The sequence below is a fragment of the Coenobita brevimanus genome, chromosome 29 (assembly GCF_032717465.1).
Source record: "Coenobita brevimanus isolate Jiangsu-jjx chromosome 29, ASM3271746v2, whole genome shotgun sequence".
NCBI lineage: Eukaryota > Metazoa > Arthropoda > Malacostraca > Decapoda > Coenobitidae > Coenobita > Coenobita brevimanus.
In genome coordinates this window covers 31,320,315-31,346,273 of record NC_136982.1, presented here as the reverse complement: position 1 = coordinate 31,346,273, position 25,959 = coordinate 31,320,315, and the positions used below count along the sequence as shown (strand labels likewise).

The 25,959-nt window shown below is 41.7% G+C and overlaps 1 protein-coding gene across 4 annotated transcripts in view; it reads left to right on the top strand.

Annotated features, from left to right (window-relative positions):
* The window catches only part of LOC145395050 (uncharacterized), a 1,083,039-nt gene that overhangs the window by 198,673 nt on the left and 858,407 nt on the right, over positions 1–25,959 (top strand). For all 4 annotated transcript variants that reach the window (XM_080268801.1, XM_080268802.1, XM_080268803.1 and 1 more), the window contains exon 6: positions 7,361–7,456. In XM_080268801.1, the coding sequence (XP_080124927.1) occupies positions 7,361–7,456 (96 nt within the window). The remainder of the gene's footprint in view (positions 1–7,360; positions 7,457–25,959) is intronic.

The window sequence follows — 25,959 nt, the reverse complement described above, 5'->3', positions numbered from 1 at the left end:
CCGTTACGTGAAAGTGTCTGGTGAACGTGCCTCTGCCGACGAGCTGGCCGCGAGAGACTATCTTGCGATATTTAGAGCGATTATTGAAGAGGGACAGTACACCAAGGACCAGATCTACAACATCGATGAAACATCGTTATATTACAAGGCCATTCCCAAATCAACTTACATCGCTAAAATACAGAAACAAGCCCCTGGTCGCAAGCTCCAGAAGTGTAAGATGACGGTAATGTTTGCTGTAAACCTGTCTGGGAGCCACAAGATGAGGCCAGTTGTTGTACACACAGCTTCATACCCAAGGTGCTACAAAAACCTCACGAACGTGGATGCAAGTGGCGTGTATTGGTACAAGTCCGCAAATGGTTGGATGACCGGGAACATTATGGCAGACTGGTTAATGAGGCGGTGTGTCCCTGATGCCAGGGCCAAGTGTTAGGAACTGGGCATTCCATTTAAGATGCTCCTTGTGCTTGATAATGCACCAAGTCACTTTCCATACCTTGAAGATCTGCATAAGGATTGTCGTGTTGTGTTTCTGCCGTCCCGCACGACGTCACTAGTGCAGCCACTGGATCAAGAACTAATCGCCACTGTGAAGCACTTCTGCCATAAGCAAGTGTATGACTACCTACGCAGGAAGGCCGACACACAAGAGGAGCTTCATACCCTACAAGAAGATCATGACGAAGACCTTGATGAGGCATCTGCTCCCGTTCCATCTTCACCAGCACCTGTATCCCAACCTGCCACAGATGCCATGACTGTTGAGGCATTTTGGGTAATTTTACGGTGAAGGACGCAGTTGAATTTCTCCTACAAGCCTGGCACCAGATTACACCTGCAACAGTGAACCACGCGTGGCGAATGCTCGTTCCTCACTTATGCACGACACAGGAGATGGCCATTCAACCACTGGCCGAGGCTGAAGCAGCAACACTGACAGCAGCACAAGCTGTACCAGGTTTCAAGGACGTTACATTGGCGGACATACAAGAAGTGCACACTGCTACTGAGGAACAGTCTCCCGAGGAAGTGTTGCAACGGATAGACAAAGCTGACGCAGAGCCCAACGCCAGGCAGAGTCAAGTTGAGCAGCTTAGCGTGATGGAAGGCAGGACTGAGCTGTGTATGTCAAACATTAGCAAGATCCTTGCTGCCGTGGATAAGCTCAAGGAAGAGGTGAAGGAACAGGAAGTGAGCAACTTAAGAACAGAGGAACTTCTGGTTGGCATCGACAAACTCTTCCGTTTCTACACAGACAGGCACAGGGAAGAAATAAACAGAAGACAGATGCTCATAACAAGCTACACACAGCGGGCTCAAGTTGGAGAAATTGCGGAACCAGCGACATCGTCTGCTCCTGTTCCTGTTGAGGATGAAGAGGATTCAATGTCAGAAGTGTCAGCATTGGACTTTGAAGGGTTTATGGCTGAAGTGAGTGACTTTGATGCTCCTGGGGAAGGTGCTCAAGAGGAGTCTGTGGAGGGAAGTGTTGGTGCGGTGGGGAGTGCGGCGCTGTAAGTGTTGCCGCACCTCGGAACCCCTGTTATTTAAGGTCATCAGGCCTGTTGTCTACTGTTGTTAAGGTGACTACTCATATTTTTGTTATTGTAGCTATAGCTTTAGTACAGTGTCTGAAAAATATGACCTTTATTATTTCTCTAAGGGCCAAAAAATGTCCAGGTATGAGGGGGTACCGCCCATATGTAATTATTCCCATAAGATTATGTATTCCCAGTATGCGAATACCCAGTGCGCGAGGTCGTGGACCGCCCAATCACTCGCGCACTGTGCGAGCCTACTGTATACGGCAACACTCACAAGCCTGTCACAAAGACAAGCGGCCTATTATTAGCTCAGTGTCCTTTCGGCAGTCAGACAAGGAGGGTGTGCTAACGTGCGGCTAGCCATTTTCTTCCTCATTTTCTATTGCGTCACCCGTCCATACCTTACGTGTATTATAGTGATAGTGTGTTATATAGTGCATTGTGTCAGTGAAGAAGGTGTATAAGTGTTTTCTATATATTTTTAGAGAAATCTAAATTTCAAATCAATAACCGTTCATGACCATTCCCTTTCAATATTGAAAGTAGCCACGATGGCAGGGAAAGGGTTATCCGAGGAGGAGTGCCTGAAATATTTATTCCGTGGGACTGAAAGTGAGGAGGACACAGACAAAGAATTTGGGGAGAGTGTTTTTGAGAGTGGCTGGGTGAGGATGAGAGAGAGAGAGAGAGCGAGGCGATGTGATAAACCTCCCTCTGCCCTCGCAGTCAAGACCACCTTCATTATCCCCACCACTACCACCGCAACCACCACTTGTAGGCTACCGCCACTGATACCACCACTATCACAGTCACAATGGAGACAGCTGCCTCTTATCGCCACCTCAGATAGATAGATACACACACACACACACACACACACATAAACTTAGAGGAATATAATATATGGAGAAGAGATATGAACTTAAAGAAAGGAGGAGGAATTATAATATTAACTAAGAAAAATCTAAGTCAAAGAAATTGAACTAGATATACCCTCACAAGTAGAACTGATTGCAGTAGAGATCAAAACATCTGAAGGGAAAGTAATTGTAGCCAATTTGTACATGCCACCCAGATCAAACACATAGGAAAGAGACGAATATGAGGACCTGGCAGAGAGTACAATTCAGAGTTTAAGAGCTTTACTACATAAAATGGAAGAGAAATTGGAAAGAATTATACTAACTGGAGATTTTAATATAGATATAAATTGGAATACTCTAGATATAATAAGCCAACAAAGCTGTTGGGACCAAAAGCTCCTGGATCTCGTACAAGAGTTTTTCTTAACGCAACATGTAAGGGAAAGCACCAGAAAAAGAGGACTCGATGTACCGTCAATGCTAGATCTCATATTTACTAGGCAAGAAAACGATATTGACAATTTAATATATCGCCCTCCATTTGGCAACATTGGGTCTGGTTAGTACTTGGATGGGTGACCGCCTGGGAACACCAGATGCTGTTGGCATCCCTACGTGTCCTGTGGGGTTGGTGGAGGATTAGTGCCCCTCCCTGTAAAACAATTAACTCTAAGCCCTTGGCCACCCCGTTTGGGATACATGGCGTCTGGCAATGAATGAATGAATGAACCCTCCATTCGGCAAAAGCGACCATGCAGTACTAAATTGCAACTTCAGGATTGCATATGACATAGTTAACAGCAATGAAAGTTACAAAAAGAGCCTAAACTATGAAAAGGGAAAGTATCATGACCTAAAGAAGTACTTCTTAGAAATTGATTGGGAAAAGGAGCTCAGAGGACAAGATTTAAATGCTATATATAAAAAATTCTGTGAATTTTATGAAATAGGAGTCCAGAAGTACATCCCACAGCACAAAGAAGCAGAAAAGAAAATGAAGAAATGATTCAATACAGAATGTAAAAAATCAAAAGAAAAAAGAGATTTGTTGTGGAATAGATATAGTAGACACAATAGTAAAAAGGCGTATAATAATTACAAACAGGCAAGAAACAGTTATACAAGAATAAGGAGGGAAGCCCAAAAGCAGTTTGAGGAGGATATCATAAATAAAAATAGTGATCAACCAAAGCTATTTTACAGTTACATCAGAAGCAAAACCAAAGTAAAAGATAAAATACAATCCATTACGGACGATGGAATCGCCTATACACAAGAGAAGGATATTTGTGAAGCACTAAACAAGAATTTCCAATCAGTTTTGACAGAGGAAAAAATTTTTGAGAGGGATTATGTGGAACATGCATGCCCACACATACAACCAGATATACAAGCATCAGAAAAAGAAATACAGGAGGAGCTAAAAGTGAATTAGACAAAGGAAAAGCAAATGGTCCTGATGAAATTTCATGTTGGGTGCTACTTGAATGTGCAAAGGAGTTAAGTAAACCATTATTTTTAATTTTGAAGAAATCCTTGAGTCAAGGTAAACTACCTGATATTTGGAAGAAAGCAAACATTGTTCCCTTATTCAAGAAAGGGAATTGACAAAATCCACTTAACTACCGACCAGTATCACTAACCAGTGTTGTAAGCAAGGTATTAGAAAAGCTTATAAGAAAAGCTTGGGTAAATCACCTAGAAGAACACAATATGATAACAGAAAGACAGTTTGGTTTCAGAAAAGGAAAATCATGTGTTACTAATCTGTTGAGCTACTATGACAGAGTAACAGACACATTACAGGAAAGAGAAGGATGGGTGGACAGTATCTATTTAGATTTCAAGAAAGCATTTGACACAGTACCACACCAAAGACTTTTATGGAAACTGTGCCATCAAGGAGGAATTCGAGGCAAACTGTATTGTTGGATGCAAGATTTTCTCATGAAAAGAGAAATGAGAACAGGGGAAATTACTCATCATGGAAAGAAGTGACAAGTGGAGTACCACAGGGCTCAGTGCTGGCACCAATCATGTTTTTAGTGTATATAAATGATATAGACAGTAACACTAAATGAAGGCTATCTAAATATGTTTGCAGATGATGCAAAAATACAAAGGAGAATTACTAACACAGACTCTTGTAAAGAGCTACAAGAGGAATTAGATAAACTTCATGAATGGAGTAATACATGGCAAATGGAATTCAGTGTGGACAAGTGTCATGTAATCAAGTTTGGTAAAAGTGGAAAAAGACCTGATTGGGATTATATGTTAGGAAATAAAACCCAACACACATCAGAAAGAGAGATGGAACTAGGTGTGATTATCATAACAGACTATCTCTGGCTGACCACATCAGTGAGAAGGTACGGAACATGTATACACTGCTTGCAAATATGAGAATAGCTTTCACATACATAAATGAAGACATGCTAAGAAAGATAATAACATCATTCATCAGACCAACCCTGGAGTATGCATCAGTAGTCTGGAGTCCTTATCTCAAAAAACACATAGACAAGATTGAAAAAGTTCAAAGGGCTGCTACAAGATGGATACCAAGCTTAAGGGATCTAAGCTACGAAGAAAGACTAAATAAACTGAATCTACCAACACTACAGGAGAGAAGGAGAAGAGGTGACATGATTATGCTATATAAATGCATATCAGGGAAGGAGAAAATAGACATAAGTGATTAACGCATGGGGAAGCATCAGCAAGAGGACACTGCAAAAACTGTATACGTTGAGAGGTGATAAAGACGTAAGGAACTTTAGTTTCCCAAATAGAGCAATTGATTAGTGGAATGCACTGCCGAATGAAATAGTGTGTGCCACAACAATTCACAGATTTAAGGAGATGTATGATAAAAATAGTTTAAGACACGGGACAGTACGAGCTTGACTCATTCCTGTAAAGATACAATTAGGTAAGAACATCACAAATAATCACACACACATAGGCTGTGATCGTACCTTTCCTTCTCTCAGCAACTTCATCTCTACATTCTAGAATCATTACAACACTGCTAGAGGATGTGAGCAACCAGCTTATTTGTCTAGTTTTTATACTGTGTATTATAAGGTATAAAATGTGTGTGTTTACTATATATTCTCATTGGGAAAATGTAGTACATTTCATTGATTTTCTCTCAGGCATTTTACTCATAAAGAATAGGTCGCATCAAAAATCTGAAAAAAGCAGGAGCAGGCTGATGATTTTTTATGCATACTTTTGTAAAGCAAATTAACCTGTGTGTGCAAATTGTTATTTTGGGAAAATTTCCTAAGCACAATCATACGGGCACGAGCTTACGCGCTGTTACTGCGCGCAACCTGTCCTATCTTTTCAAAATTCATTTTCTCAGTAACAGTAAGGGTTATAACAGTGTCTGTTATATCATAGGCTTCCTTAACCTTTGGGCTACAAAACTGGAAGTAATTTATATATATGTTTGTTACATTGTAAATAATAACATACAAAATGATAAACAAAAACATTTATGCGATTTTTTGTTTTTTTTCGATTTACTTGAAAACTATTGGGCGTATCAAATCGCCATAGGGCTTATTAGAAAGCTTGTGAAATTCTGCATATAGATATGTACTTTGCAACTGCATTTCCTGGGAAAAATTTTGTGCAGTGATGTTGGGAAGTTATTAGAAGCAAGTTTTCACCTAAGTATGGTTTATTCTTGCTTCATTTTTGTACATTTATTCATCTGTTTTATTTATTTATTTTCTTTGTATAAACATCAGCGAAGATGATGGGCTACTATTTATAACTACTGTATAAGCATTTTCCGATGGTAAATTTGGCCTTAGAATTTTTTTCCTTTCCATGCAAGTGGAGGCATCCTAAGTAGGCCTTTGGTGTTGTACCTGTCTCCAAAACTTATCAGAAACTTATGTTGTGCGAGAGGGTTAAGCACATTATGGAAGACTGCATTGCACACAATGGCCTGCACCAACAACCCAATATACAATCCATGAGAGCTCTGTAGGAAAGCCCAGTCTCAGCCATGCCCCTCCTTAGGGACTCATGGCTGTTCGGCCAGACTGCCTAGGGAACAGCTACTACTTTTACTACAAGAAGGGGCACATGACCGACCCCTGATGCACACCAACATTCATGGAAAACTCATCAATCTGATCTCCCGTCACACTCACCTGGGTGTGAGCACCCACATACATAGCTATAACCACTCTGACCAGCCACTCTTTGATCCCAAGTTTTCTCATGGCTTACTTCACCACTTGCATTAAGAAATACTAAATTTATGTATTAATAAAAAATATGAATTGCTAGAATGTAGATGGTTGCACCTAATTACTATAACTCCACTGATCTTAGGGATGCAGAAGATTTTTTGCCATGGCAAGGCACTGTTCATTTGAATAGCTTGAGGTTTATTGGTTAAAAACTGCAGCTTTGTGCATATTTGTACCCTTCATTGCATGGAAACGTTTGTATCATTTGTACTTGGTCGTGGTAAAATGAACCACGAGAAAACTATTCAAGGTGTTGTAATTAGCCCTTAATGAAAATCCACATATATTTGAAATTAATGTAGAAATTAAAATCTCTTAATGCTGTTTGTTTATTACCACTTATCTTTTTCATTACCAACTTATAGTTGTGGATGATCACTGTCTCTTTAAAGTGTAATACAGTATCTGTGATCCCCTTCACATTGTTTGTATTTCCTCTCCAGACATAGTTTTAAGTGGTCTACCCTCTGTGTATATGTGACAGTACCTTTTCCAGTTCTCTCATTTGCCCTTACACCATTAAATCTCATAGTTTTTTCAATCTTTAACACATTCTCTCCTGTATGTGTGATCTCATATGTTCCCATTCATGTATATTATATTTATTTTTTGTGTGTGTTTTCTTCCAGTTTCTTATCCAGGCAGTCTTATTAACTGACCTGACTACTTTCAGGTAGCAGATGAGTGGCAAGAATACCAGAAGCGCTTAGAGTACTTCCATGAGGTTCATCGCAAGCAAACCACTCTAATCGACCGATTGGCAGCTAAGGTGACATCAGTTTTTTCTGTGTTATGTCACACTGTTGTTTAGGCTGGAGATTTGCTTTATATTTGTCAGATGGTTGACTGTAGTCATGTTTATTTATATTCTTGTTTTCTAGTCATGTTGGCTAGAAATGAGAATTAAGCCTCATCACCACCCAAACCCAGTTTACCATATTGACATGTGACAGGGAGATCCAGAGCATGGGTCTTGCATCTCATTGTTAATGTAAATCAGATGAGAAAGGATTCCCATCTGTGTGCCATTGGAAATAGAAGAGTGTGTGTAAAACAATAATGGATCTGCAGGATCACCTCATCCCCTCAGCAACACATTAAAACTGATCTAAAGGCAGAGACAAGGGCAGCAACTCCCCATCTTTCTTGGTCATATTACTGGAATGTACTGACTGCCAGTGAGTACTTGCATTGCAAGCAGCCCCTGAGAGATGAATGAACTCTGTGCTAGATCATTCCCACTCCATTTTAATGTAGATGGTTGGATTAGGTTGAATTTGATGATAGTATTAGGTTTGGGATTATGCTTAAAGTGATGTTGATCTATTCGATGCTCAGCACATCCGCCTAATAATTGTCATTTCTGTATGTTTGAGCCTGTGAATACCCACTTCCTTTATTGCCCAGGTCCCACAACCATACACCATCACACTCCCAACACATGTTGCATAAAAAATCCCTTAGTCCGGAGGGAGAGCCTTCTCAGTGTCAAGAGAGGAAACACCTCCCTGAACTTCTTCCAACCGCTCCTCGCTCTAGCCACAGAGCTAGCTCCAGCCTCACCTCCATCATATAATATGCCTCCTGAATAACAAAACTTTTCCACACACTTCAGAGACTCATCAGCAAGTTCAATCCTTTCACACCTGATGATCTCCACCTGCTCTCCCCAACACACTCGGCACATGAAATCAGCATTATCTTGCAGTCTGCCTTTAATGCCACTACATCACTGATGCACCCACCTGTCACAAACGCTGCCCAGGACGGAATTACTTCCCATCCCGTCATGGCAGATTGCACATAACCACTCTCCCTCTTCTGTAACAGTACTGCCACCAACCCTAGATACCATCACCATTGTTTTATCTTAATTTTTTCTCATGCCCTTGTGCCCCATTCCATCTCTCCACTTCCTAAATCATTCCTCCGCTTCCCTTTCATTCTCTTCAGTCAACACCAAATCATCAGCATACAACATCTCCCACGGGAGTCCATTTCTGAAGTCACGTGAGAGGGCATAAAGCACCATGATACTGTAAATAACAAGAGGCTGACGACTGACCCTCGATGCACACCAGCATTCACAGAAAACTCATCACTCAAAGCTTCATTGTGCCCCATTCCATCTCTCCACTTCCTAAATCATTCCTCCGCTTCCCTTTCATTCTCTTCAGTCAACACCAAATCATCAGCATACAACATCTCCCACGGGAGTCCATTTCTGAAGTCACGTGAGAGGGCATAAAGCACCATGATACTGTAAATAACAAGAGGCTGACGACTGACCCTTGATGCACACCAGCATTCACAGAAAACTCATCACTCAAAGCTCCATTTACTCTTACTTGGATGTGAGCACCCACATACATAGCCATAACCTCTCTTATCAGCCACTCCTTGATCTCAAGCTTTCTCATTGCCCACTTCACCACCTCCCTAGGGACTCTGTCAAAGGCCTTCTCCAAATCAACAAAAACAAAGTACAGATCCCTTTTCTTTCCTGTGTACAATAGTTTACCTGAAGCTTTCAAACAGTGGTCCCTTTGCCTGGCATAATCCCGAACTGCATTCCATCCATCATCCAATCCTACGTTGCCCCATGAGAAGCGTAGGAGCCCGGGGTTAGGCAAGTTGGTCCTGACATTTAAGATGAGAGTGGCCAGCCTCACTCATCCCTGAGTGGCATTACATGAGCATTAAATCCCAACCACCCCTTGGATATAAATCTTCACCGGCTCAATCTGATTAGAGCACCATAATTACCCACTAAACCACCAGGTGCCAAAATTTGGTTATTTGGTTACCACCGAGTGTAGTAAATGGTAACCTGGTGTACAGGTAAGCCCTTCATTCACGCGAACTTTTTTCACGCGATTTCGGTTATCCACGAATTTTTCGTACAATAATTAAAACATAAAATTATAGTATTCAAATAAATAATTTTAATATACAAGAGAAATAAATAAAATATAAAAATGCCTACCTGCTGCCTGTGTGCATACATATACATGTGTGTGTGTGTGTGTGTATGTGTGTGTGTGTGTGTGTGTGTGTGTGAGGTCGGTCTACCACGCACCACACAGTCAGTTTGAATCCGATGGTCAAACCATGCGTGACTCGTGAATCGTTATTTGTGGCTTATTTTTCTGTCTTCCAGTGATTGCTTGCCTTGTCTGCCAACATGGGGCCTAAGTGTAGTGCTAGTGATGCATGTGGTAACACACCAAAATGGTCTTGTAAAGTGATGTTGCTGACAGAGAAAGTTAAAGTGTTGGACAAACTGAAGGGAGGAATGTCGGTGACAATTCTCCGTCAGGACAATCCCCGTCATTTATTTACATACCAGTTTATTTAGCAAGTACAGTACACTAGTTTTTTACTTATATGAGTTATAAAATCCCCCAGAAAATTAGTTATTAAAGTATTAATTAATCAATAATAAGTATATTTATAGAATGACAGGGAATTGTCCATGTTTTGATGGTGAATTGACTTCATGGTGAATTGTCTCTGAACCGTGTGTTTGGGGTGAGTCAACTGTTCTTACAATAAAGAAGGCAGAACGTAGCATACGGGAGGCAGTGAGGGCTGTGCACCAGACTGTGCTAAAGTGTCTCCACCTACGCCTGTTAACTGGCTCGGAACCGTATGTTTGGGGTGAATGAGTCAACTGTTTGGACAATAAAGAAGGCAGAATGTAGCATATGGGAGGCAGTGAGGGCTTGTGCACCAGACTGCTGAAGTGTCTCCACCTACGCCTGTGCTTGTCAGGTTTCAGTGTTAAATTTCTTACATTTTTGTTGTTTTTCATACTTTATGCTAGTTTATAAGGTGTATGTAGTACATAAACAGTATTATTCAGATGTAATATACTTAGTAGACATGCGTAATTATGTGCACACAAGGGCAGAACGTATACGCGAATTTACCACATACGCGAAGGGTCTGGGAACGTAACCCTCACGTGAATTAAGGGCTTACCTGTACAGGAAACCATTTGGCTTGTCACTCTGTGTAGAGTCACTCACTGGCAGAAGGAAGAGGTAAGAATGAAGGAAAGAGTGTAAAGTCACCCGTAGGCAGAAGGATGAGGAAATAACGAAGGAAAGAAAGACAGAAGAGGATGACAGGAAAGATGGACGGAGGAGAGGAAAGGGCAGACACCTGAGAACAGCACTACATCAAGTGAGTGGACGGTGAGCGCCCCCACCTACCATCTCATCAGTATTCACTCTTTTTCTAATCATACCTTCTAGAACACTTCATAACCCTCATTATCTTGTCCAAAAGTTTTTGCCTCTATAATTCCTCTTTTCAAGGCATCACCTTGTACACTTTACGATCACATTCATTAACTAGTCATCAGGGGCAACACATTCATATATAATTGTATTTATCAAGTCAGCAACTAACCCCAGTCAACCCAGACACACCTGCTGCCTTTCCCACCTGCATCATGCCTGTTGCCCTGCTCACAGTAGCAGTGTCAAAGGCCAAGGACCAAATACTGGATCTGTTGACTGTTCAAGTCAAACTCCTCATTCACCAACCAATTGCTGTATCATGCTCTCTCCAGGCATCTTTAATCCTTTACCCATGAGGATGGCTGGACTGCGCCATGCCCCTCCCACGGGGATAGCAGGAAATCTAGACAATACACGATAAATTAACTACTTCCAGGTCAATGGAAGTATCACGTATCCTTTTCCCTTTTTTTTTTTTTAATATATTTTTTAGTATGAGAGTAGGTCATAAGGGAGATTTCAATGGGTAATGAACAGGGAAAATTAGCAACCAAGTGCACGTGAGGTGTTGCCAGTGATAAATTAGCTGCTTCATGGCCAGTGTCAGTGTCAGTTAGCCTTTTCCTTTTTTTTTAGTATGAGAATAGGGCATAGGGCACATTTCAGTGGAAAAAGCGAATGGAAAAAAAAGTCGGCGAGTTGCTTTGTGCGGTCAGGCTGTAGCTAGGCGGGGGAGGAGTTAAGGGATGGGAGGTGGGAAGGCAAGGCAAACACAGAAAAATGGCTAAATTGGTAACACTGGATGCGAGTATTAGTGGTATTAACAGTGCTGCCTATAGCTACACACTGGCAGTACTGATAGATAATACAAGACTGCACTTGAAAGCCCAGGTGATTTTAAAAATCCCTGGATCACAGAAGTGACGCCCTGCGATATGGTACTTACGTAACTAGTGCCATGACGACCCACGGATAAGGGGTTAATATCTACCCTGTTCACCACTACCTTTCCTTCATCATTCTTCACATACTGCTCACCTATGATATCCCTGTTGCCACCTTAAATATCATAGTCTTCCTTTCCACACTATTTAGGTTATCCAGCAAAAGTCTCTGAGACTCAGATTTTGCCCTGTGTACCTCATTTCTAGCCCTACGCTTGGCAGCCAAGTATTCCTCTTTGTTATGACCCCTTTTCCACTCCTGGAAGAGCCTTCTTTTCTCCTTGACTGCAGCTTCTACACCCTCATCCCACCACCAGATTACTGTACTTTGTCTTGTAGGGGGTCCCCTTGTCCATCTGCATATTGAATCAGTAACTCTCAGGAGATTGTTCTTGAGGGCACTGTGCCGTTCATTAACACTTCTGTCAACAGCTCTTTGTTCAGCCACTACTCTATTGATCTTGCTGTAGAAGGCATCCCTTACTGCTTGGTTTTTCAACTTCATATTTTTCTCCAAGATGCATAGGTCTTCTTTTTTATCACCCACCTCTTTAGCACCATATCACATGTCAGTAACTTGTGTTGCAGCACACACTCATTACTCCCTATAACTTCCCTCACCAACCTCCTGTCAGCCCTCCTGACCAGGAAATAGTCTATCTGGCAACTATTTCCCCCAGACTTATGTAATCAACCTACTGTCTCTTCCTAAAATGTGTGTTGCACACAGTCATATTCATTGCCTCCCCCGAACTCAAGTACCCTTTCCCCTTGCTCATTTCTCATACAGTGCCATATGCACGTCCCGCATGTATCTCTTCATGTCGTTGAACTGCATCACCTTCATGACCATTTAAGTCCTCCCCCAAAACTACAATCTCATCATCCCCCATACCACTTACCACACATATTAAGTCATCCCAGAATCTAACATTTTTTACATCATCCAAGCCATCTCATGGAACATACGCCAATATACTGTAAATGAAAATGTAACCCTGCCAAGCAGAATTTTCACTACATTTATCCTTTCACTTGCTCTCATTATATTCATGACCAATTCCACCCACTTTTCCTTATCCAGCACACCTACACCACCATATCCATCTGCCCTTCTGTGCCAAAATATCTTGTACTGACCATCCCTCCCAGCAATCATCCTGGCTGATCATCCCCTATATTTAACCTCCTGCACACAGCAAACATCCACCCACCTTCTGTTCATTGCCTCGACCAATTCCCCCACTCTGCCCTTCAAACTATCCACATTCCAAGATGCCACTCTGATCCCCTTGGATGATTTAGTATCAACAAGCTACCGCGTCTCATTTTTTGCCATGGCCATGAAAATTAAGTAGAGGGAGAGACTGACCACAAGCCCTGCCCACCTGCACAGTTCCAAGTCCAGGCATGGGACCCAGTACCCATAGCCCACCAGCTGTGACCAGTGGTTGTGGCAGTGTCTTTGGGGCACCCTACCAGGACAGCTACAGTGACACCCTCCAAGTGCGCCTTGTCGCTGTAACTGTCCCGCAATTGTACACCCACTGATAGGGCAGCCCCCTGGGACACTACTCCTGGGTCCGGGCCCCTCTCTACTGGGCGGAAGCAGCAACCTGGGAACCGCAGTGCTCTGTACACTCTAGCACAGATCCAAGCCCCATCCCATCCCAGCCCCTAAGACTACGCTGACAGACCCAGCATCACGACTCCCCTCAACAGGTGCGGCACTAGGTAGCGGGGGCATAGTTTTCTGGCCACATACCTTATCTGGCATCAGCCCTTGACATGGTGGGGTACATTGTGTGATATGTAAAGTGCATGAGATAGTTAGTGGAAAGTGTATGGGAGAGTATGCTGGTCTACTCTCCACTGAAAAGGTCAGCAAAGGGGGATGGTCAGATATTCTGGTGGCTAGTAAAACAGGAGTTCTAGGTCTCCCCATCACCAGCATTCCCATTCCCCTTGGGAGTACCACTCTGATCGGCTGGTGCTACAGCCTGCTGCCTAGAAACAGTGATAGAGGAGATTGTATAGTATTATAAGGGATGAGGGGAGAACAAGAGAACATAGTTTTAAATTAAAGATACCAGTCTGCTCAGGTGATTTAAGAAAATACAGTATAGCTTTCTGAATAGAAAAGTATTCCATCTGTTATATGGACATCCATTACCCGGACAATCCATTATCTTTGGACACTGATATTCGGAACCATTATTTGTACTTTTTCCACTTGATCTAGACAAAATGCATGCGTCAGGATGGAAATTATGACCATGCGAACACTTTCGCGCCAGGCTGGGCGGGAGTAGGTTGGTGGTGCCACCTTGTCTGGCTGGGTAGTTCACCCAGCGTCTGCTAGAGACCCCTTCAGTCATTCTCAGTTTCTGCTCGTTGACAATGTAGTGAACAGCTCCTTTTAGACAGTTGTCATGGCAGCGCACTTGGTGGCTTTTGTGGTCATTTCCTACCTGCTTCAGGCCTTGCTATTCCTTGCATGCCTCTTCCTTGGGTGTGTGACGATGGCCCCTCCACCAGGGAAAAGGAAGTGGGTAGTGATAGCTCTGGAGAAGCGGGAGATCCTAGGTAAGATTGATTTGTGATGGTCAAATCTTGAGTGTTGACATTGATTTTATTCTAGAGTACTGTACTGTATCATGATTTTATTCTGTTTTACCATGATATTATTCCATTTTACCATTATGTTTTGTGTGCCCACTGCGTTTTTCTTGTGTAGCCGTTTTTTCATGTTTTCATGTCACTGCAATGGTATGGCCCAGCAGTGGTGATTGCTTATCTGTGATTGGATGGTCTGGTTGACCATGGTAATTCATTGGCTTTGGTGTAGAGGTCTGCTTGACCAGATAGAGTAGTGTTAAACAACAGGAACAAGTGTTGGACGATGTACTGTAGTTGCCTTTTACACAGGCTTTCAAAATTAGATTGTGTATGAAGGGGGTCTAGGGGAGATATCCATTATCCAAATGGAGCCATTACCCAGACATGCCTTTGGCTCTGCGTCAGATAATCAAGAGATTTCTGTATAACCAAATGTAATAATTTGGATGAAAATGTGGTTTATGAAAAAAATATTCGTGCTTTCAAAGCAAAGTTGGATAATTATATCATTGGAGGCAGGACAACACTAGCATAGCCCATATCCTGGAAAACACAAATAGGTAAATACAAATAGGTAAAAACACACACACACACACACACACAATCGGTAGAGAGATGGCCTGCAGTCCTAACGGACCAAGGTTCAAATCCCGGCTGTGGCAGGGAACAGTTTAAGGATTTGAATTTCATTTTATCAGGCTTTACTGATCTACCAGAAGACCCGCCGACATGTTGTAAAAATACTCCCGCTAATACCAATACACTAGTCCTGTATGAGACAGCCCTAGCATGTATTCAATATGGATGGTGGGTGTTAGCACCGAAGTGGTGACATGCAGAGGTGTGTGGTATGTAGGAGGACTGCTGGGCCTTGATAGCAGGCTGTGAAGTTTATGCCCAGAGTCGGACACACACACACACACACACACACACACAGTTGGAAAGCAAACTTTACAGGACTGAGGAAATTTTTTGAAGAAGTGGATTGGCGAGAACTCAGGGAAACGAGAGATAGAGAAATGGGATATCTTTCTAGACTTCTATAATACAGGTGTGGAAAAGTATGTGCCAAAAGTTAGTGGGAAAGAGAAGTGGAGAAATGACTGGTTCAAGAAAAGGTGTATGATAGCAAAGAAAGAAAGGGATAAGGTATGGAATAATTGTGGAAAGAGAGGTAATGGTAGCACAAAGGAAGAATAGAAAAGAACTAGAAATGAATATACAAGAATACGTGGAGAGGAAGAGAGAAGCTTTGAAAAAGGTATACTTGACAAATGTAAGGAAGAAACTAAATTGTTTTACAGGTTTGTTAATGACAAATTGAAACTAAAGGAAGGAATCTGTAAGCTGAAAGAAGAAGGTAATGCCTATAAAGATGCAGCTATGCAAGCTGAAATAATGAACAAGTGCTTCCAATTAGTCTTCACTAGAGAAAATGATTTTGTGGAGGAGGAGGGAGTGATTAGAAATGGAAATGTAGTGTTAAAAGATGTGAAAGATGAAGTGCAAGAAGGGTACAAATCACTGGAAACTCAAGAACCAGACGGGATCTCTGATTGGATACTAAAGGAATACAGAGAGCAACAGGCAGATAAGATTTGCGGGTTAATTGTGTGTTCTCTGGAAGGAGGGAAAGTCCCTCAGGAATGGAAGAAGGCCATCGTGGTACCAGTTTATAATGGAGGGAACAAGGAAGAACCCCTGAATTATAGACTAGTGTCCCTGACCAGCGTGATTGCAAAATTGTGTGAGAGAATCCTGAATGACAAGTGGATAAAATGTCTGGAGGAGATGAACATTTTGGCAGAAAGTCAGTTTGGATTCAGAAGTGGAAGTCATGTGTTTCCAATCTGTTGAGCTTCTACTCACGGATGATTGACATGCTACAGGAGAGAGATAGTTGGGTGCATTGTGTTTATTTAGATCTGGAGATAGCCTTTGACAAGGTCCCCATCAAGTGACTAATGTGAAAATTAGAACACATTGGAGGACTGAAGGGGAACTGCTTGGATTGGATGAGACACTTCTTGAGAGACAGACAAATGAGGACAGTAATAAAAGACAGGATGTCTGGATGGAGGGAAGTAACAAATGGAGTCCCACAGGGCTCGGAGTTAGCTCCTGTTCTGTTCCTGATTTATGTAAACGATAATTATGGTGGATGGAATGAACAGTTATGCAAATTTTTTTGCTGACAATGTAAATATCATGAGGAGAGTAGAAGTTGAAGAAGAATGTAAAATGCTGCAGGAGGACCTGGATAAGATTCATGATTGGAACCGGATGTGAGAAATGAAATTCAGTGCAAACAAATGTAAAATATTGGAAATGGGTAAAAGTACCAAGAGACCATCACTGAATTATTTGATGGGTAATGAACCAATCACAAATGCAAGAGAAGAAAAGGACTTGGGAGTTCTGGTCCAAGATAAATTGTCACCTGAAAAACACATTAACAAGATAGAGACATATAATCTCTTGACTAACATAAGAGTAGCATTTCATTGCATGAATAAGGAGATACAGTAAAACCTCGATTTAACGGCACCTTAGGGGGCCCTGAGTGTGCCGAAAAAAACGAAATTCCGTTAGATTGGGGCTTACACCTATCGATACCCCCAGAACTCATGCTAACACATTTTAACTCATTTTTAAGCATATAAACATGTGCAGACATACAAAATCAATAAAAAATTTTTATATCTAGAACAAAAGAAAGCAGATAGGTGTGGTGTTGTAGTAAAGTACTGTACAGTAATCCAGGTAAGTACAGTACAGTTGAGTCTTCATACAACACAAGATAGGTTATGCAGAACCACGTACAAAATTGAGTTCGCTCTAAAACGTGACATATACTGTATTTACATGTAAAATAGGGGGTTAGGTTCTAGGAGCCTCATATTTTTCTTTAAAAATATATTTAAGATAGATTATTAGAAATACGTCTGCCGTAAGACACCAAAGACAGTGTGTTTACATATGACCTCACTGACTGGACACATCAGTTCATAGCTACTGCAGTCTAACCTAACCTAACCGATTTGTTTTGCCCCCTAATACTCCCCATAAAAATTTTAATCACCAAGGATTGCCACTAAGCCTTTTGACAGTCCTCATGAGAAATCAAGCATAAACTTGACCTAAACAACATGTGAATAATGGCTGACCAACATCACACATATTTCGTCACGAATCACTTTCGGTACTAATTTAAAAAAAAAAAAAAAAATGCAGTGTGAAACTTTTTGAAAGCTGTGAGTCATCAACAATAAAGAAAAAAAAAACTATAAAGAAGTCGTCAGCATGGAGTGATTGCGTATCTCACATCTCAGATACACACGAATGCAGAAGTCGTGAAAAATAAACAAGTCAGCCAAACAGTATAATTTGTATGACAGTATAATTCACAAGAACTATCTATCTATCTATAGCCCGACGCCCTAATCCCGCAAAGGGTGGCCGCAGACAAAACGCCTCCAAGTCACTCTGTCACCCACCATTTGACTCCCCTCCCCCCAACTCACCCCCCCCTCCCTCATATACCTCTCAACTCCATCCCTCCACCTCATCCTCGGTCTACCCCTCCCTCTCCCTCCCTCCACCTCACCTACATACACCCTCTTAGTCAGTCATTCATTCTCCATCCTCTCCACATGTCCAAACCACCTCAGTGTATTTCTCCTAATCTTTTCAACCACATCCACATCTACCCCACAACGTTCCTTCACTTCTTCATTCGTCAACCTGTCCCTCCACGTCACTCCACATGCTCCTCTCAAGTAACTCATTTCCACAGCTCTCACTCTTGACTTGTTCCCCTCTTGCAAGGTCCACGCCTCGCTTCCATACGTCAGGGTAGGGATCACAATACCATCATGCAGTGACTTCTTAACTTCCATATGCACCTCCCTATTTCTCATCACTGCTTTCAGTGTACCAACAACCTTCCTTCCCTGCTGTACCCTTTCACGTACTTCATCCCCCAAAGTTCTGAACTGAACTCACATAATTATCTTGCCTAACTGTTTATGTCAACATGTAGTGTCTTCACGTATGGTAAGATCCGAATTTACTCGACCTAAGATCGTCAGTTTATAACGAAAGATAGAGCACAGAGCCTTTTTTTCTTCTTTTTTTCACACTCGTTGCACTAAAGGCGAATACATGAATTTTACTGCTCCATCATTAACTTTTTTTCCAACAAAGAAGACTCTCCACATCGTAAACATCCCGACTCATTTTATCTGTCTGATAATTTGCATTTAAGCTGTAACGCTACACGTCACTTCGTCCAACAGTTTTACATTTTCATTTAGAATAAATGCTTTTCTTTTGTTCATGGCATTTTCATGGTGCTTAGGCATAACTATAGTTAGTTTGGAACCACGTGCTCAGTTCTGAGAGGAAACGAGGAGCAAGGAAATAAGCAAATAAATTTCTCATCACAGCAACCGTTCACAAAACACTGAGGTAGGCACCAGGCTGTGGCTGGTGGTATGGGGGTCACGTGAGTCGGGTCGGGTCGAAGAAACCAATCAGTGACCGACTGAAGCATAACACACGAGTTGTATCTGGAAATCCAGTACCAAAACACCCATTTCCCACAGTTTCTCTCGCGCAGTTGAGTGTTATTACCGTGCTATTATATAATTATGGGAGAAATTAAATGCATGTGTTATTGTAAGATCGTTGTTTCATTTGGTCTTAAATCGCGACTCTACTGTACAGTAATCAGGTAAGTTAGTTGACAGGTTGGAGTAGAATAGATGGCACTATGTAAATAAGTTAACTCAGTTATGAAGTCAATAATACTGGTTCTTAACTCTAACCTTACATGCTAATTTTCTTCACTTTGGGGTCGCTGGTTCTTAACTTTAACCTTACATGCTAATTTTCTTCACTTTGGGATCAGGCTAGGCAGAATACTGGGTGAGCATAAACATACCCAGTTGGTAGAAAACTGCAAACAGACAATCGACATGCACACAGCACCTGCCACATTTGAATTTCTTTCTAAATTTTACGCATTTTTGAAATTTTTTTAAAAAAATTTTGCATAAATATTCCTCGGGAGATTTGTGCCGTTAGTTTGGGGTTGCCGTTAGAATGAATGCCGTTAAATCGAGGTTTTACTGCAGTGAAAAAATTGATAGTGGTCATGATCCGCCCCAGGTTGGAATATGCAGCAGTAGTGTGGGCCCCACATGAAAAGAAAGATTTAAACAAGATCGAGAGAATACAAAGAACAGCATCCAAGATGGTCCCTAGCCTGGCAGATCTGTCGTACAGGGATAGGCTGGAAAAGCTAGATCTGCCCACCTTAGAAGAAAGGAGAGAGAAGGGCGACATGATTGTAGTATTCAGGGCCACGGTAGAAGTAAAAAGAATTGACAGAGATCTTCTTGTATGGGATGGAAGAGTAACAAGAGGACATGGGATGAAACTGAAAAAGTCTGGTTGCTTGAAAGATAACAAGAAAAACAGTTTTCCCTATAGATTCATAGACTTGTGGAATAGGCTAGACAAAGATCGTCTAGTCAAAAAACTTAAAAGAGTTCAAAGCAAAATTTGACTTATTGAGAAACAGAGACAGGACCCCACGAGCATAGCTCATTTTCCATGTATCACAACTAGGTAAATACACATGCATGCACGCATGTGCGCACACACACACACACACACACACACACACACACACACACACACACACACACACACACACACACACCATCATCATCATCATCATCATCATCATCATCATCATCATCATCATCATCATCATCATCATCATAAGCCAACCACAGCATCACAAGGGACTTTGTCACTCACAAAGGGTCATAATTGATTTACCATGCTGCTTATATTTATGTAAGAAAGCACCGTGTTATTTGAGAGAGCACTGTATCACAGTACCCAGTTTAAGGGACTGTGGTACCCTGAATAGACTGTCTCACTCATGCAGGGCTAACAGTTATACTTATCATGCTACATATACTTCAGCAGTAAATCATCATCATCATCATCATCATCCGAATCTCCTTTCCCACCGTAGGCAGGGTGAGGAGTAGCAGTGTCCAGACAGCCCAAATTTGCCCATTCCAATGGGCCATGCATCCATTCACTCATTATTCAAGCCCCTAGAATCCTGGCTCTATCTGATGTGCCCAAAACATTCATCACGTTCTGTAGCTTCACATAAACGTATCCGATAGAGTCAGTCTTTTTTTTATTTTTTTTTATTTTTTATTTTTATTTTTTTTATGTGAAGAAGAAGGAACCAAAGGCCATGAGCCCACAAAACTGTTCCTTCCAAGAGAAAAACAAAATACAAGAGAGAGCCAAATTCAAGATCCATTCATTTCGAGATGCCTGGACACACTGCGTTTGAAAGACTGGAGATCATAGGAAGCAAGAAATACAGACAGAGGGAGACAGTTCCAGAGTTGACCTGTTGCATAAATGAAGGACTGGGAGTAACGGTTAACTCTTGCATTAGAGAGTTGGACAGGAAAGGGGTGAGAGATTGCTGCTAGACGGGTGCTACGCGCCCGTCGTAGAAGTGGAGGAATGCATGCAGACAGTTCAGAGGAACAGTGACCATTGAAGTAGCGATAGAAAAGAGATAAAGATGCAACATTGCGGCAAAGAGACAGAGGTTGAAAGGAGTCAGTAAGAGGGGGAGAGTTAATGAGACGAAAAGCCTTTGACTCCACCCTATTGAGAAGAGCTGTATGTGGGGAGCCTCCCCACACATGAGAGTTGTACTCCATACAGGGGCGGATAAAACCCCTGTATAGAGTCAACAACTGTGCAGGGGCAAAGAAGGAACGGAGTCGGCTTAGCACACCCAATCGCTTGGAAGCAGATTTTACAAGAGATGTAATATGATCTTTCCAAGACAAGTCCCGAGCAAATGAAACCCCAAGCCTGTTCAAGGATGATGCAGGATTAAGTTGAGTATTATTAAACATAAGTGGGTATACCTGTGGAAGATTTTGTCGGGTTGATAGGTGCAAAAACTGAGTCTTTGATACATTAAAAACAACCATATTATTTTTACTCCAGTCAGAGATACAAGCCAAGTCAGACATTAGGTGTGCCATAGCCTCATCCCTTGTTTGTTGAAGTAACTGCTGAGATGGACGTTGTGGGAATCGTATGGAAAGGTGAAGGGTGGAGTCATCAGCGTATGAGTGGATAGGGTTAGATGTACAGCTTAGAAGGTCGTTGATGAATACAAGGAAGAGAGTAGGTGATAGGACAGAGCCCTGAGGAACACCACTGTTAATAGATCTAGGAGATGAACCATAGCCGTCTACAACAGCGGCTATAGAACAACCAGAAAGGAAGCTAGAGATGAAGGCACAGAAAGAAGGATAGAAACCGTAAGAGGGCAGTTTGGAAATTAAAGATGTATGCCAGACTCGATCGAAAGCCTTTGAGATGACAAGTGCAATGGCAAAGCTTTCGCCAAAGACCCAAAAGGAGGATGACCAGGAGTCTGAAATGTAGGTGAGAAGGTCGCCTGTGGAGCGTCCCTGATGGAACCCATACTGACGATCAGAAAGAAAGTTGTGATAGGAAAGATGCTTTAAAATTTTTCTATTAAAAATAGATTCAAAAACTTTTGAGAAAAGATGCTTTAAAATTTTTCTAAGAATAGATTCAAAAACTTTTGAGATACAGGATGTTAATGCAATTGTGCGATAGGTAGAGGGTTGGGAATGGTCACCCTTCTTTGGGACTGGCTGAATGATAGCAAACTTCCAGCAAGAAGGAAAGGTACAAGTTGACAGACAAAGGCGAAAGAGTTTGCCTAGGCAGGGTGTAAGCACATTAAAGGAGGCGCCAAATCCCTGATCATGCGCTTCTCCACACAATATTCATCCAGCCAGCTTGATCTCTTGTCAGTCCCTTAGCCTCACTAATTTCCAAACCTCTCTTCTTCACACACTCATCCACCATATCCGTTTACCTTCTCTTTGGCCTACCTCGCTTCCTTCTAATTCGCTCAGATATACCTTTTTCATCACTCTATTGTCATCCATTCTCTCCTTATGACCATACCATCTCAGTACACTCTCTTCAATTCTGGTGTCCACAGACTTCCTCACTCCACATCTTTCATGGATCACATTATTTTATACCATATCCACTCTCTATACTCCACATACATTCCTCAGCTGTCCCATCTCCAATGCTCTCACTCTTGACTTTTCATTTTCACGCCACACCATAGTCTCACATCCATATGTTAAATTTGGCACAAACACTTCTTCATGTAAGCCTTGTGCAGCTTCAGCACTCAAGCCTCTTGTTTCTTATCAAGGCCTTCATTGGACTAACTACTGTACTTATCTTTCTTGCATCACTCTACTTTCCACTTCTTTTGCACATTTTCCTCTCCTTAATATCACTGTACCCAGGTATTTGAACTCTACCCAATTCCAGTCTCTCTCCATTCACTGTAACATCGCACTGGGAGTCACCTTCTCTCACAATAAATTACTTTACTCTTTTTTTACATTTAATTTCAAGGTATAACACTCACAGACATCAACAAAACTCTGCACTAGTCTACCAAGTTCTTGGCCAGTACAGTAAAACCTTGATATAACGGACTTCAATAGACCGGAATTCGCTTTTTCGGAATTGAGGAGCTACTGGACTAAATTTCTTTATATCGGATAAAGTCCGATAAAGCCAGAAGCAGTCTGGACTGCCTGACCACTTCAGCTATCTTCACCACAATAAGGTAAATAAAAGATATGTTTATCAGTGTACAGCACTGTATTATTATATATATTATACCATTTGTGTAATGTAGTGAAGTTATAACACAGCACAGTATAGCAATGGTAGTCAAAACAGTTTAAAAACCGTTTGTGCAATCCGGACTAATGTCTGATATATCGGAAAATGTCCAGGTTAGCAAGGGGAAGTCCGGATGTCACTTTTATCGGAATTTCACATTTTTTGGAATGGTTTGGACCCCAATTAGTCCATTATAGTGAGGTCTTGCTGTATTTGCAAGTAGTACTGCATCATCAGCATACAACAAACCTGAGATATTTCATCCATCACCATTCGTTACCTACGCCATCCCCCTCTCCATTACCCATGTTTTTACTTCTCTCATATGGCGTCTGGCAGTAGATAGATAGATAGATAGATCATACCATCCATGTATATATTGAACAACCATGGGGACATCACCCAACCTTGTTACAAGCCTACAGCGATTGTGAACCATTCACTTAAATGCCTATTAACCCTGACACATGCTTCACTACCATCATAGAAACTCTTGACGGCACCTAGCCGCCTACCATATACACCATATATGCGCAAAACCTTCCACAATCCTTATCCGTCTACTTTGTCATATGCTTTTTCCAGATCCATGAATGCCATAAACACTTTCAGCAGTAAAGCAGTGTATTATTCAAGGGACCACTGTATTGCCATGCCTTTATGTAATATCCAGAGGCATTTCATCCATACAGTAAAACACTTTGACAGTAGAACTAAAAACTTTTACCTTACTGTTTAGTCAAATCATCAGCCTTATCCTGTAATGCTTTATGTCTGGTATACCTCATTCGTATTTTTATCTATGAAGAAAGCTTGTAATACCGTTTGATTGATGATTCAGCTGGAACTGTTACTCTGACTGTGTTTCTTACCCATGATTAGTTTGGCGATGTGGAGAGGATGGAGAGCAAGAGACTAACGAGGAGAGTGTATGTGGAGGAGGGGGAGAGGGAGGGGGAGACCAAGGATGAGGTGTAGGGATGGAGTGGAGAGGTATATGAGAGAGGGGTGTGTGAGCTGGGAGCAGGGCAGTGAAATGGTGGTGGACTGGACAACATGGAGGCGATTTGTTTGTGGCAACCCCTTACAGGATTAAGGCGTCTGGCAATAGATACATAGTTAGATAGTTTTGTGGCTTTTCATAACGTTAATCCTGAGGCTTAAAATAATGTCTTTCTTATTGAAGCCATTTTTGTCATAATCAACCTTTCTAACCTTGATTTCCTTCCTCCATTTTTCTTGTATGACTATGTCGTACATGAGACTTGGTGTCAGATTTTAATCAGGATGGCTGCAGCAAAAACTGCTCCAAGCATCTCAGTCAACATTCATTACCAGGACTGGACCCATTGCTTTGGAAATGGGTTGGCTGTGCCTACTAACAAAATTACTATAAGTTTGAATTTCGCTGCCTGATTACTAGATTCCATAAAAGTTACATGTTCCTCTTTTAATTGAAATAATTCTGTGATAACATTTATGTCAGAATCTTATTGTATTTATTTTGGTAAACAATTGTTATTTTATTATAGCAGCTAATCATGCTTTGTTAGAAAAAGGGGGTGTATAACCCCACTTCCCCCCTCCCCCAGTTCATGTCTGATATCTGTTATTTTTTGACAGTCCCAGCCCATCAGGTAGTTAGAGAAACAGTTTGATGTCAAAAACACAAAAGGTCGGGGCAGGGAACTGTGTAATTACAGTATTTGTATTTCACAGAAACAGACAACTAATATTCCACAAGACTTAATGACATGGTATATAAACGACTGTACTGATACCATCATACTAGTCCTAAAGTAACAGCACAACACTTAGTATGGATTGTGGATATTAATGCTAAAGTGGTGGCATGTGAAGGTGTTGAGCACGTAGGAGGATTGCTGATCCACAAGGGATGGGCTACCAATTCATGCCAGGAGTTGCACACATTAAAGAAAAAAATGCAGTTGGCCCTCCATATTTGCAGGATCTGTATTTGTGGGCTTAATCATTCCTGGGTCAATAAGCCATCTTAGAGGTGTACTTTGAGTTGCCAGTTGATCACAAAATACACTTTGTACAAGTTTTTTATTTTTATTTATTTATTTTTTTAATGCAAGGAAGAATGAACCAAAGGCCAAGAGCCTGCAAACCATTCCTTCCAAGAAAAAACCAAAAACAATACAAAAGAGAGCCAAATTCAAGCTCCGTTCATTTCGAGATATCAGGACACACAGTGTTTGAAAGACTGGAGATCATAGGAAGTAGAAGATACAGACAGAGGGAGACAGTTCCAGAGTTGGCCTGTTGCATAAATGAAGGACTGGAAGTAATGGTCAACTCTTGCATTAGAGAGTTGGACAGAAAAGAGATGAGAGTTTGTTGCTAGATGGGTGTTACATACCCATTGTAGAGGTGGAGGGATGTGAGCAAACAGTTCAGAGGAGCAGTGACCATTGAAGTACCGATAGAAAAGAGATAAAGATGCAACAGTGAGTTGAAGAGACAGAGGTTTAAGGGAGCCTGTAAGAGGAGGAGAGTTAATGAAACGAAAAGCCTTTGATTCCACCCTATTGAGAAGAGCTGTATGTGGGGAGCCTCCCTACACATGAGAGTAGTACTCTACACTGGGGCTAATAAAACCCTTGTATAAAATCAACAGCTGT